This window comes from Maniola jurtina, chromosome 8, assembly GCF_905333055.1.
Source record: "Maniola jurtina chromosome 8, ilManJurt1.1, whole genome shotgun sequence".
Classification (NCBI taxonomy): domain Eukaryota; kingdom Metazoa; phylum Arthropoda; class Insecta; order Lepidoptera; family Nymphalidae; genus Maniola; species Maniola jurtina.
In genome coordinates, this window is record NC_060036.1 from 10,255,222 (window position 1) to 10,268,455 (window position 13,234).

The following is a 13,234-nucleotide window of genomic DNA, read 5'->3' on the forward strand; positions in this document are numbered from 1 at the left end:
CACAGACGGGGTCCACACTTATGTAGTTTTCCTAACTTGTTACAAATAACTACAAACTTGACATTGGCTTATCTTTGTAAAGCCAGACGAGAGAGAAATAAACAAATGGTCGATATCTGTGCCGGCGCCCGCCAACACACGCGCGGCGCCCCTTTAGAGGGCTTCCCAATCAGTTCCACCACCAAAAACACCGGTAAAACACAAAAACACTCCAAAAAGGCATAGCACGCGCGCCAGCAAACTATGAGCAAACGCCAACACACAGATAACTATGCCACACATGAAGTCCGTACTCAGTATATGTAGGTATATTGTTTATCTGACAGCATAGACAGTAGCCGTACCATGAGCTGTACAGTAGGTATATTAAAATAATTTATAGCTTGAGGTAGCTGACCTGACAGTTGATTGAGTTTAAGACACCACAAATAGGAGTTTTTTTTTAAAGATTATTAGCCATGCTAATCATGACTAATATTCCCCTTTCCCCTCCAACTAAGCGCAAAGCTGTGTTAGGAGTAGGTACGACAATAGTGCAACGGGTGGGGTTTGAACTGCCGACCTTTCGGAATTCAGTCGGCTCCTCAACCGTTGAGCCTCAATAGCTCAATCAAGCTCAATGGTGTTGACCATAGAGTAAAGTAATCTGTATTCTGTAATCTGTAACTGGTGTTGACTGTCAATGTCAAAGAGTTGTTGTGTTGATTTAAATTATGTTTTTAATTTAATTTTCACAAATTATAAGAATGCGCCGTTGACTAGAGTTATAATCATTATTGATTGAATTGATATCTAATTATACTACAAAGATAAATTTATAAATAATGGATACTCCAGACATTTTTGCATCCCAAGAAAATAAGGACCCTTGGTTAGTTGCAGTTACATTATTATGTACGACGAATATTATTATGTATTGTATCTTTATTCTATTTTATGACAAAAGTTAACTGATACTTTCCTATTTGCAGTTCCTCTGTTAAACCCAAGAATACATTGAGTGACGAATTTGCGAATCTGCAAGAACAGGTTATAGCTAACTTCCAAAAGCCCAACTTACCGAATGTTAACGTGCCGGAGAGGATTATTATTTGCCTGGATGTTTGCCATGAGGATAAAAATTCAGTCTTTAGGCTAAATGATGGTACCACATACACGCGAATTAACATGTTAAAGAGAGTGTTAGATTTTTTTATATACTCCAAACATGCTATTAATAAGAAGACGGAATTTGCTTTGCTTGTACTAAAAGATTCAGAACCAAGCTTTGTGCAAAATTTTACTAACAATGTGAAAGACATTTTGAATGCTATTGACTATGTCAATAGTGAAGATAGTACATTTGAAAGCTTTGATTTCCAGAAAATCTTTCAAATATTAAAACGGGAGGTTGAAATCCCAGAATATAAGAAATCTGAATGTATGGTACCACCACCGTACGTTGTACGTATGATAGTACTGTATGCTCGTTCAAGCTGTATTCCGATTGTTCCTCAGGATGATCCCTATTTTGATTTTCTCAAGAAACAGTTATACTTTTATATAGACATTTTATTAGTGCACGAGAAAGAATGTGCCCTTTATAAATGTGAAGAAGTTTACGATGCCCTGCAAGACTTGGATAATGGTTATTCATATGTTTTTGAAGTGTCACGGAATGCTACTAAAATCCATGATAGTATAGTAAAATTGCTTGCACATCCTTTGCAAAGACCCTTGCAGAAGAATGCAGACTATTCTTTTGGATCTAGGTATTGACTAAAAAGCAAGTAGGAATATATCTTTATAGTTGTTTTTTTTTTTTTACTGTAAGTTCATGTCATTAATAGTTGTCCATCACATTATGGTTAAAAGCATTGGTAAAATAAGTTTGTATAACCAAAATTTTTGACTAACTTATCTAATCAATATGACTGTATAGATTTATTTTATCTATAACATAACTTAAAACTTATGAAATACAATATCCATTCATATATTATAAATCTTAATGTTGTCACCTACCTGCAGAACCAATTTAGGTGTTTGGTACAGAGATAGCTTGCATCCTGGAGACATGAAGGCTACTTTTATCCTGGAACATCAAGAGTTCCCACAGTTATTATACCTAAATCCTCATGGATGGCTGGCATCATCTAGTTATTATTAATACACAAATAAATCTAAAGTGGTCTCATTGTAAAGGTATCCAAAAGCCAAGTAGGTATATGCTGTAAGACTGACATTTCTACTATACATATAAATGGTTATAAATAATAAATACATTATAATGTGATGAAGTAGGTAAAATAAGCACACAGTTTTTACAAGCTCAAGGCAAACATTTTTATTTAAAACAAAATAAAACTAATCAAACTATACATTTTCTAGTAAATAATAAAAAATAAAGTATGTTGTAAAATAAACCTGAAAGAAAAAAAAACATGATTTACTAATAAAAGTTTTGATCTTTGTTATTTTTTCTGTTCAAACATTGTTTTATTATGTGATAAAGATTTGAAAGTTATTTAACACATAGTTATTCATTATTATTATAATCAACCATCTCTATCTACATTTATTTTTTATTACCAAATGTAAATTTGATCAAGTAAAAAGTAGATTGTGTAAATCATTTTATGTACACATTTCTGTATTTTATTACTCACATCACATATTGTAGCTCACATTATTTGTGATGAGACAATGAAGACTTGTATAAATAAATTGCCACTTCTGCCATTACTAACAAACAATTGATGAATGCTTTCCATATCACTTTCCAAAAGTATACTATAACTATGCAAATTATACAACATATAAATAGAGCTTGTTTTGAGGAATATATTTTGACAGGTAATACTAATAATGATGTCCATAATTCCTTCAAAAAACAGTTGCAATTCTATATTACTATACAATAGTATTGCATTTGAGATCCTAGGTGCTTAAGTTGTATGAGCCCCAAGATTTGACACTGGTTGATTTATATAAGAAATAAATAACTTCACTTATCAGTCTCAACACTTTAAAATCTATTTACAAAATTGTTATAAATTCAGCCAAAGTCAAGTAACATACTGAGTACAACTACATGAAGCCTTAAAGCAAAACTAAAGCTAAATCATTTTATCACCACAAAATTTCGTTCCCAACTCATTAAACATGGAATGAAAAATTTCATACAGACTGAAATGAAACTAAAGTTTAACATAGAGAGAACCATTAAAGCATAAATATAGCCCGATTGCCAAGAATGAACTTAGTCAACAGATGCAAATTGTATACGCAATTTATTTCATTATTATACTCGATAGTCATGCTCTATCATTGTTATAAAATATCAATATCCCAACCAATATCTATGGATTACTATTAATTATTTACTTAGTTTTAACATTTATGAGAGATTTTTTAGAATACCACTAGATGGGGCTATTCGTTCTATACTAGTCAATATGTTAAACATAATAATACTTGCTTTTAAGCACAAATATATTTACCATGCTTTACTTATAAATACACTTTGATTTTTTGACGTAATACATATTTACCATCTTGTTTTAAAATAAAATCTGGAAAATGCTGTTAAAGCAAAATTATTCAAGGAAGACAGGACTAGATGAATACATATTTTATTTAACTACTGATATTCTAGGCTTAATCTGTTTATCCACTCTAAAAGGGGTTTATACGTGCAACCGTGTGTCCATCTACCCTCTAATTCTGTTAATCCACTCAGTCCCAAGTCGATAGATGGACACATTTTGCGAGATACACCCTAGGGTGGCTGTTTAAGGGTGGATAAATGGGATAAGCCATACTCCATAAATCACATGTACTCATATTTCACTTTACTTGTGTTTACTTTTATAATATTCAGTACTAACATGGAAATAGCTGTGATTAATGTTATAATATAATGTTGGTAAAATGAATACTAAATTACAGTAATTAATTGATACTACATGATTCATCCTAAAATAGCAGAACTTGTGTTTTTCTCATACAGAATTTAATACACATTCCAAATAAGTACTTGATTGAAATCACTTTGACCAAACCCTCTATAGTTTGAAGTTTCTGTAAAGGGAATCTTTACTTTATCTGTATTAAGATGTTTAGCTAAATGTTTTACTGGTAATCATTTTGATGAATATTGTTATTTAATAAGTCTGATGATAATTTTTAGTCTTAATTATCACAATTGCTTTTTTCTTCCTTAGTGAATCGGTAAAACTCATTTTATGCTAACATTATCAGCAATGGAATGTGGTCTTGATGTCTCATTCAGTCTTATGGCAAAGTTAGATCAATACATTTTGTTTTCTAAACCATACTACCTACTATTTACTTAGTCACCGCCTAGTTAAGAGAGTCCCTAAATTTCTCATTTAATTACGATATTCATAGTATTTTATTAATAATAATTTATGTTACATATTGAACAACTATTCAAAGAGAATTCATAAGTGAATGCAGCTGCAGTCATAAGTTGGTTCATACTGTAAACAATATTTTAGATAGTATGCACACATCACAGTAAGTGATGCACACTATATCACTTACTGTGCTGTAGTGTGTAACACATACTTTCAAAACTGAATGAACTATAATTACCCTACCCAAATATTAATAAGCTCACTTTGTTAGCTCCTGCTAAGTGCAAACTTCACACTTGCAACTTTTTAACATTACCAACTTTGTGAGTGAAATTAGTAGGATCATTAGAGAAGCATTTGGATTTTGAACCAATGACTAAAAAAAGAGGACAAAATTATTATGAATATATATTATTTATATACTGTGATTGAGCCAAAATAGAAACAAACATGGCACTATCTCCACCTATAAGCCATATATAAATAGTAATAACATATTCTGACAGCAAAAATATAGAAATCAAAATGTTGAAAACAAAATATGGACATGTTTTGCAGTTAATTAAAACTGCAAAGCGTTTCCATATTTTGTTTAATAAATGCAAAGATGTTAAGTATAAAACTCAGGTTAGGCAAAGCTCATACATTCGTATTTTAAAAGTGAAGACAAATTCGTATGCTTGTGTGACACCAAGTGCGTAACGACAATAGACACTGGCGCAGTGTTGACTCACCTTTGTCTAAAACGACTCCTACGCACGCTTCAAAGTATGGCGGCCTGTTATCAGTAAAATGTTTGATAGAGCAGGTCCTATAGAATAAAAGTATATTCATTCATTCATCCTCTTCTTATTCTTTAATTATTATTGAATTGGCTTTTGGACAGGGTAATAACAGTTGTGAAGTGGCAAGAGGTATCTTAGCATAAACTAATAGTAAAATATTGAACCTACTGTCCACATTCATGTGAATATGAAAGTGGGTTCCATATTTCAATATTTTCTTGAAGAAATAGCTAAGATAGTTAATAATAATTTGTGTTATTTCTCATTTTTTGGTAATATTAATTTTAAATATAAAATAGTGTCTAAATGTACTTGTATGTTCCAAGTTCTTGATCACAATAATATTACATTATTATTACAATAAGAATTTTCATTTATTTACATTTTTTTTATTAGTAACATTAATGTATAAAATGTACTTTTATGCTTCTGATCTAAGTTCTTGATTAATTTTAGGTGGTGGTTAGGTTTTATTAATGAGCAGTTTTTGCACCAAAAAATCTGTAGGCATTTTTTTTTTGTTATTTTATAAAATATAACTGATATTTTTGGGCCCAATATAGGCTGAGAGTTATTATGAAGTGGTGCTTAAATAGAATTATCAAATTCTATACTTTCATTCTTACCATTTCAGTATGCAACCAAAAGGTTAATTAGGTGGGGTTTGACTGCCACTTTGGTTTCACTTTTATATTACAAAGTAGTGTTTTGTCACCAAGGTTGGCAACAACAGCTTAATGTGGCTCTACAATATCTAAACTAAAATGACAGGTCTAAATATATTGCTGATTATCCCTTTCATAATGCTCTCTGTAGAAAAAGATAGCACTAGATTTAGACCTGTCAGTTTCATTTAGTTTAGAGACTGTGTACAACAGAAGTACAGAGTGTGTGTTATAACAGAAGTAGCCACATCAAAAAGACCAATTTTTCCCTAGTTTTGTTTTCCCATGGTCATGGAAAAATCCTATGTAATGATTCTACAGTTCTTTGATTCAGCATTAATTTCGATTACAAATAAAAATTTACATAAAGAATATGGCTTATACACATTTCTGTCATACATTCATTGTTTTTAAGTCGTTTATAATGTCTGTAAATTTTTATAAATAACTTAAGAGTTATACATGCTGTCACTTCACAACATTCACATCTTTATTATTGTTAATCTGCATCCAGCCTTGCAATGGTTACAAAGGTTAAGGGGCATTGTGGCTATAATAATTTTGCTGCACACAATCTCTGTACTGTACAAAAATGACAGGTCTAAATGATTACTATCCTTTTCATAATGTTCCCTTCAGCAAAAGTATAGCACTACATTTAAGTTGATTTCAAACTACGGAATATAATATAATACATCAATATCGCTCACCCTACTTTTAAATGTCACTGTTCACACTGTTAGATGTAATAATATTACATCTAAGTGTGGACAGTGACATTTAAAAGTAGGGTGAGCGATATTTATATATTATATTATATTTCCGTAGTTTGAAGGCAACTTTAGACTTGTCAATTTAGTTTAGAGAATATGTACAACAGAATAAGCTACCATGAGGCTAATTCTATTCTTCAAATACAACATATAACTTATCTTTAGAATTTGGCGAGAGTCAGTTCTTTGTAAGCACAAGATTTTGGACACATTCACACCCATTTTGCCTGACTTGGTTCACATTCTCTTAAAGTTTGGGACAAGTTGCTATTTCAGTTTGTATTTGCGCGACAACACTATAGTAAAACGCACGTCACTTGAATACATTATTGCCTCAATTATAAGTTACAATGGCATCTGTGGATTTGCAAGCAAAGTATTTTAATTTAAAGACGTCTACATCTTATAACGTCGTAACTAATATTGGTGGATCTAATCTATAGTGTTTGCACTTGGACTGTCCTTGTAACTTATATTTGTGGCTCCTTCTGTATAACACCCATTCTTTGTCACACTTAGCTGGTATCAAGCTAGTTTGCACTTTGCAAGGTACATTGCAATTGTAACTTATTTTTGTGGCTCAACTGTATAACATCCACACTTTGTCACACTTTGCCAGTATCAAGCACATAAGTAATTACCGTACGTAACTTATATTTGTGGCTCACTGTGTAACATCCACACTTTGTCACACTTTGCCGGGAACCAACACAGAAGTAATTACCGTACGTAACTTATATTTGCGGCTCACTGTGTAACATCCACACTTTTTCACACTTTGCCGATGTCAAGCCAGTTTGTTCAGATGTACATTGCTGTCGTAACTTATATTTGTGGGTGTAGCGTATAGCGTCCGCGCTCGACGTTCAGTGGGGCCACGCAGCAGGCGCGCGCGGCGGGGCATCAGAGCACGCAGGCGGCGAACAGCGCCATGGCACGTCAGGGCGGCGGGTTGTGCGCGTGCGCGCGCTCGGGCAGCGCGGGCGCGTTGTCGTCCGCGCCCGCGCCGCCACCGCGCATGCGCATCACGTACGCATACGTGCGGTACCTCTTTATCTGCAAACGTGTTTCATCAATTATTTTACTGGTTTGCCAACAGATAAGTACATAAAATTAAATCAAGAATTAAATGCACTCAGAAAAAAATATTCAAGTAAACACCCGCCAATACAATCATATCATGTTTGGTAAAGTTATTGGAAAGGAAATAAAAACGTGATAAAATAATAGTAAATTGTGAGATCTAAAGTGCACTTTATTGTTTTGTAATAAGAGACGCTTTATTTACGCTTTGCGGATTAGGCCTTCTGTACCTGTCAGGTACTATTTATTAAGTATGCTGTGACGGTACCTCGTGCACGAGGTAGTGGTCCTTGTCGCGCGTGGCATGCGGGTGCTCGCGCGCGTGGCGCAGCGCCGCCAGCTCCTCCTCCAGTCGCGCGGCCCTTTCCTCGTGGTCCGCTAGTTGTTCTCGCTGGGAACAAAAGATCATCTTATGGTCCGTTCACAGTTCACACTCAGGGCTAAGCTAGCCCGCACTGTGAATAAAAATCGCGCATTTTTCTTCGCAATTCCGTGACACTTGCAATCATATAGAGATGCCCGCACTGCGATTTAAAATTCCCGCGGAAAAAACTATGATTTGATTTGGGCGCAGGCCGGGGACTTAGGTTCAATTGGGTAATATTATCTTATTAATATTATCAGATGCTCAGTATTCTATATCACTAGATTTGTTTAGTGAAATAGTCTAATTGAGTTGTCGTTTTAACATCTCCCGGGCGTTAGCCCTAAGGGAGTTGGGTAACTCCCGGTTTATGCCATTTCGCTGCAACATATACGGATGCGGATAGAGATTCATGGTCAGTTACCATTGATAGTTTGGTGTGCGTGCAGGGCAGTAGGGGGCGCTGGAACTTGCGCTGCGAGCCCACCGCGCCGGCCAGCGGCGGCGCCGAGTAAGCCGCGCAGACGAAGTTGATCGTCTCCACCCATGAACATAGTTCTTTTGAGTCGCTGAAAATTGCATATATACTCGTAACATATGAGTAAAGTCCAATTTAAAGGGTACCTAACGCAGATTGCATACTATAACCCTATAAAGTTTTGTTACATTAGTCCGACGCCTTTGATCTCATGGTAAATGACGACCACGATTCTACAAGGCAAGTTCTTTTAACCGGTTTTGACGAAATTGGGTACAGAGAAAAGAGATAGTTTGCATCCTAGAGATGGATAGGTTATTTTTATCCTGAATAATCCATTCCAGTTTAAACAAAATTTAAATATTCTAAAAATACTTACCTAGTTTGAAATAAGTATTCTGCCTGGTCTGCAGTTTGCAATCTGAACACATGTTGCTTTTTCGTGTAGTCCGTGGCTTTCGTTGCCAGCGCGTGATGTATCCTGAAGTTATTATATGAATCACTATCTATACGATAAATGTGAGTGTGCTCGTTTGTTCTTCAATCACTCCGCAACAGATCGATGTAAATTTTTTGCATGAATTGAAGATATAATATTTAACTCAGTATTCAATGCTGAATGATAGCCATTTGACATTGACTTTTAATTCATAGAAGGTTTCTTTACAAAAAAAAATATTTTAATATCACTCAGTGAAGCAGCAAAGTAAAACCAAGCAATGACATAATGAGGCCGGCCATCATTCAGTGTAGAACACCGAGTTAGTGAATCACACAGCTGGAGACTGATAAGTTATTTTTACTATGACATGATTTCTACAAATCTAAACCCACGCGGACGAAATTATGGACATCATCCAGAACATACTAATATTATAAATGTGTACTTGTTACTTTTCACGACCCATCCACATAATTTAACGAACGGTACAGGAGACAGACATAGCCTTCTTTTTGTCGGAAAATTAAAGAGTTCCCCCGTGGGAACCTCTAAATGTACGCGGACAAAGTCGCGGTCATCAATTTTTATTTTAATTTACAGACTAGCGCTTGGCTGCAATCAGACCTGCTAGCAAGTGATTATGCAGCCTAAGATGGAGCGCGCTTGCCTAGAAGTTGCTTCACTCTTGACTTGACGGATACCCATATTAAAAGTGGAAGGGAAAACTGATACCGGAAGGGGGTTCCATATCCTAGCCGCTAAAACCTATCGGTTCGTATTAGAAATGCGATCAATCCAGTGAAAATAACTGATTTGTAGATTACCTGATAGCATTGTGCAAGTTATCGGACATTTGGCTCCGACGGAAGCCGTGTTCGTCTTTGTGCAGGTATAGGACCAGGTCGCGCAGTGTGCAGTAGAACATCTTCCAGCCGCGACGACCGAATGGGGCTAAAACACATTAAAAAAAAAAAACGGTTTTGACCAACGGCTCAACATGTTCTTCGAGGCACGGAGGAAGCAAAAAGGCCGAATTTGGACCTCCAAGGTCAGTCGCCCATCCAGTTACCGACTTGGGTCAACGTTACTTAACAATCGCAATCGATCGATATGCGTTGTCACAAGTAGGTCACACGCCCCTCGATATGGGTAACAGATATAAAACATTTTCTCACTCTTTTTCCCATTAGCGTCGTAACAACACTTCCGCATGACGTAGCCCTTCTTGTACTCCACGGCTCGACTCTGGTCGGGCAGGTCCAGGAACGGGTTGCTGCCCACCGGCGGCGTCGCTTTGTTTTCACCGCCACCAGTGGGCGCCGCTTCCGCGTCTCTGTAAAGGCAAAGCATTGTTTAGTTCCGGTCTCTGGACAAGCTGAAGTCTGTCTGAAAGACGTTTTTGAATATTAAAAGACTTCTTTATAGTCGTATTCCTCAGTCCTGAGGGTCGTGGCCCCTTTTTATTAATCACATCACAATCACATAATGGCACGATTTCTCTTGGGATAATAATGCGGTGGGTCCTCAGATCCTTCCGCATACAACTCACTAAGAGAAGGAGATTTCGTTTCTTAGGGTTTACAGTTATTATCAGATGTTAGTGATGGTAACCGGGACCGACGACGACTTAACGTGTTCTCCGAGGCACGGAGGACTCGAAAAGGCCAAATTTGGCCCCAAAATCAGTCAGCCATCCAGTTGCCGACGTGGATCAACGTTGCTTAACAATCGCAATCGATTGATATGCGTTACCATAACTAGGGCACATGTCCCCTATACTATAAAAATACCCATTATGTGAATTGCGAATTCCACGGGTATGATGTCGTCGTTTTTACTAGTTGTGCGTTGAATGTATCATCGCCCAGCTTTCGTTCCGCCCACCACTGTCATCAAGGCCGCTACATTTCTTGATTTTATAGAAAATGGATAAGAAATCCTAACGCAGAGGTAACCGTAATTTAATATAAAAGGTAAAGGTAAAGGTAATTTAATATAATTTGAACAAAACAGACACCAGATGGGAAATGAAACTATTCCAGTAGTATACAAGAGTGAGTATAAGTGTATGTATACTCACAGCGCCCACTGCAGCGGCTGGTTGCGTATCGCGTGGTAGAGGTGCTTGAGCGTGTCGCGCGGGAAGTTCTCGCCGTCGTTGAGCTCGGCGAGGTTCTCGATGAACTCGGCGCACGACATGCGGCGGAACGTGCCGCTGCCGCAGCCGTGCAGGTCCGTGTTCAGCAGCATTATGGCGCACGTCAGTGTGTGTACGGCATCTGCTCCAATATTTTAATTATTTCAAGTAAGGTTTGATGATAGAGCAGGATAAATACAACGGGCATCACTACACTGACCTTGCGAGTTGAAAGCGCCGGGGTTGCACTCCAAGAACCGCCGCGAGAAGTGCACGAGCACGCGCTCCCGCTCCTGCGTCTCTCCGCTCAGCGCGAACCGCGCGAGGAACGACCGCAGCGCCTCGTCGAGTGTCGCGCCGCTGAACTCGAAGTGCTTCACGTACTCCTCCGCAACGGCGCGGGAGAATTCGTTGCTGGAATATACGAAGACATCATTATTACCAAGCGTTCTACTCCCAGTAACTTCTCAGTCAAAGAAGACCTGGTCAACCAACTACAACTGAAGAAGATCCATTGAGCAGACTTTAAAAGTGTGGGACTTGGCGGAAAAATGTCGAGGCAGTAGCCAAAAACAACACAATATGGAAACTAACTACAGCCCTAACGTTACATGGAGAAATAAAAGGATTTAATCATCATATTGTAAGGTTATTTTTAAAAATTGATTTGAGTTGTCAAAAATAATATAAAATTATTAATTTATCTAATGCAGGTAGTTTGATAAAATCGATATTTGGCTCATTCGATGTCATACAATCTGTTGCTAGGCGGCCAACAAGATTGAACTTGCATAAATACGGGTGTTTTGAAGGTTTTAGTAGATATCGCATATTTTCGATTTTTGGATTGTGAACTGAATAATTAGATGTTGTGATAGCAATCACGCTCTAATTAAATTATTTATTTTGGCATTAGTTTGTTCAGATTAAGACTCTCGGATTACCTTTACACATTGAACTTGTGTTTTTTGTGTTGGTAATGAGAGGACATTCCAATAATTCCATAAAAATATTTAAATAATACCTGCTTTTCTGAGTGACGCCAATAATATTGTAAAGCATTAGTACAATTAGTATGCAGAACTTATTGTGAGTTTATGAATTAGACAGTTAATTTACTCTACTGAAGAAAATATATCTGAACTACTATGGGAACCACTGCATAGTTCCTATATTTTATTATATCACTCACTTTTTACTTAAATGACGTGACACGTCCGACTTCTTGAAACCGTCGAGGTGGTAGAGGCGCTTGGCGAGGCGCTCCGCGGAGGGGATGTCCACCGCCTTGGGACTGTAGTGGAACGAGTGTAGCGAGTCCACATCCGAGCCCTCGTCCGATCCCGCATCCGAACCGCTACATAATTCCTACAACCAAGTATATTTTTTTTTATACTCATACTAATATCATTATTTTTAAGGTTCCGTACCTCAAAAGGAATAACGGAACCCTTATAGGATCACTTTGTTGTCTGTCTGAAATTGAGTAAATGCATAGATAGCAATATGAATAAAAAAATGTACCTGATAACCCTGATTCTCAGGTGAGTTGTGCCCGTTCTCCTTTCCGTTTTGTGCGTAGTTAGTGCTATTGTTATTATTATTTACAGTATCGCTCGCGTTAGCGTTCTTCTCTGGTCCCTTCACTTGTATAACTATCCTATAGTCTTTGTCGCCGTTCAGCGTGACGTCACTGCCGTGTTCCGAGTAAGAGGAGTTGGATTTGGCTCGTTTGTGACAAGGTTCGGAGACTAGTATCGTAGAGTCGGAGTCCGAAGGGTCGGAGAGCTCCATCCTGGGGCATTCCCGACCCGTGTCGAACATGTCGTCTTGGTCTTGAAAGTCTGGACTAGAAATATTCGATACGGCTTCTGATAAGCTCATATCACCTAGAAAAGAAATACTCTTTTGAATTTGTCACTTTTGAAATATCTACACAATCTGACGCCTATTCCTAAAAAGTGGCTACATGCTTAAGAATTTCCAATAAAGAATGCTAGTAGTAAGACCAAGGTTTTCAATCAATATTAGTTTGGTCCTAAACCAAGCTTTTCTAAATTTCCTTGTTTTAGGCACTACCCTATACACTGAATGATAGCCACCATACTCGTTTGACATTGGTTAGTTCTACATTGCTGTTTAACTG

General features: G+C 37.0%; 2 protein-coding genes across 10 annotated transcripts in view; one reads left to right on the forward strand and one right to left on the reverse strand.

The window, feature by feature from the left end:
* The first annotated feature begins 679 nt into the window (after nucleotides 1-679).
* On the forward strand, nucleotides 680-2,004 carry LOC123867849 (BRISC and BRCA1-A complex member 1-like). The gene is made up of 2 exons (XM_045910146.1): nucleotides 680-871; nucleotides 972-2,004. Exons 1-2 carry the CDS (start codon nucleotides 825-827, stop codon nucleotides 1,756-1,758), a joined length of 834 nt encoding a protein of 277 aa, XP_045766102.1. The 5' UTR covers nucleotides 680-824; the 3' UTR covers nucleotides 1,759-2,004.
* A 2,432-nt stretch (nucleotides 2,005-4,436) lies between these two features.
* LOC123867825 (PH and SEC7 domain-containing protein) overlaps nucleotides 4,437-13,234 on the reverse strand; it is a 41,226-nt gene continuing 32,428 nt past the window's right edge. For 6 of the 9 annotated variants that reach the window (XM_045910104.1, XM_045910101.1, XM_045910105.1 and 3 more), the window contains exons 11-21: nucleotides 12,613-12,977; nucleotides 12,281-12,456; nucleotides 11,309-11,502; nucleotides 11,032-11,230; nucleotides 10,127-10,284; nucleotides 9,776-9,902; nucleotides 8,889-8,990; nucleotides 8,456-8,600; nucleotides 7,936-8,058; nucleotides 7,603-7,640; nucleotides 4,437-7,565 (exon numbers count right to left, since the gene is read on the reverse strand). In XM_045910104.1, coding sequence (XP_045766060.1) covers nucleotides 7,451-7,565; nucleotides 7,603-7,640; nucleotides 7,936-8,058; nucleotides 8,456-8,600; nucleotides 8,889-8,990; nucleotides 9,776-9,902; nucleotides 10,127-10,284; nucleotides 11,032-11,230; nucleotides 11,309-11,502; nucleotides 12,281-12,456; nucleotides 12,613-12,977 — 1,742 coding nt within the window. In that variant the 3' untranslated portion in view covers nucleotides 4,437-7,450. Of the gene's footprint in view, nucleotides 7,641-7,935; nucleotides 8,059-8,455; nucleotides 8,601-8,888; nucleotides 8,991-9,775; nucleotides 9,903-10,126; nucleotides 10,285-11,031; nucleotides 11,231-11,308; nucleotides 11,503-12,280; nucleotides 12,457-12,612; nucleotides 12,978-13,234 lie in introns of all 9 variants that reach the window. The other 3 variants (XM_045910109.1, XM_045910107.1, XM_045910106.1) reach the window with 1 other exon arrangement.

Excerpts from the sequence above, each read along its gene's own strand:
- LOC123867849 (XM_045910146.1), top strand. The coding sequence starts at position 825 with ATGGATACTCCAGACATTTTTGCATCCCAAGAAAATAAGGACCCTTG. Across the intron at positions 872-971 it reads CAAGAAAATAAGGACCCTTG|TTCCTCTGTTAAACCCAAGA; the intron begins GTTAGTTGCAGT and ends TCCTATTTGCAG.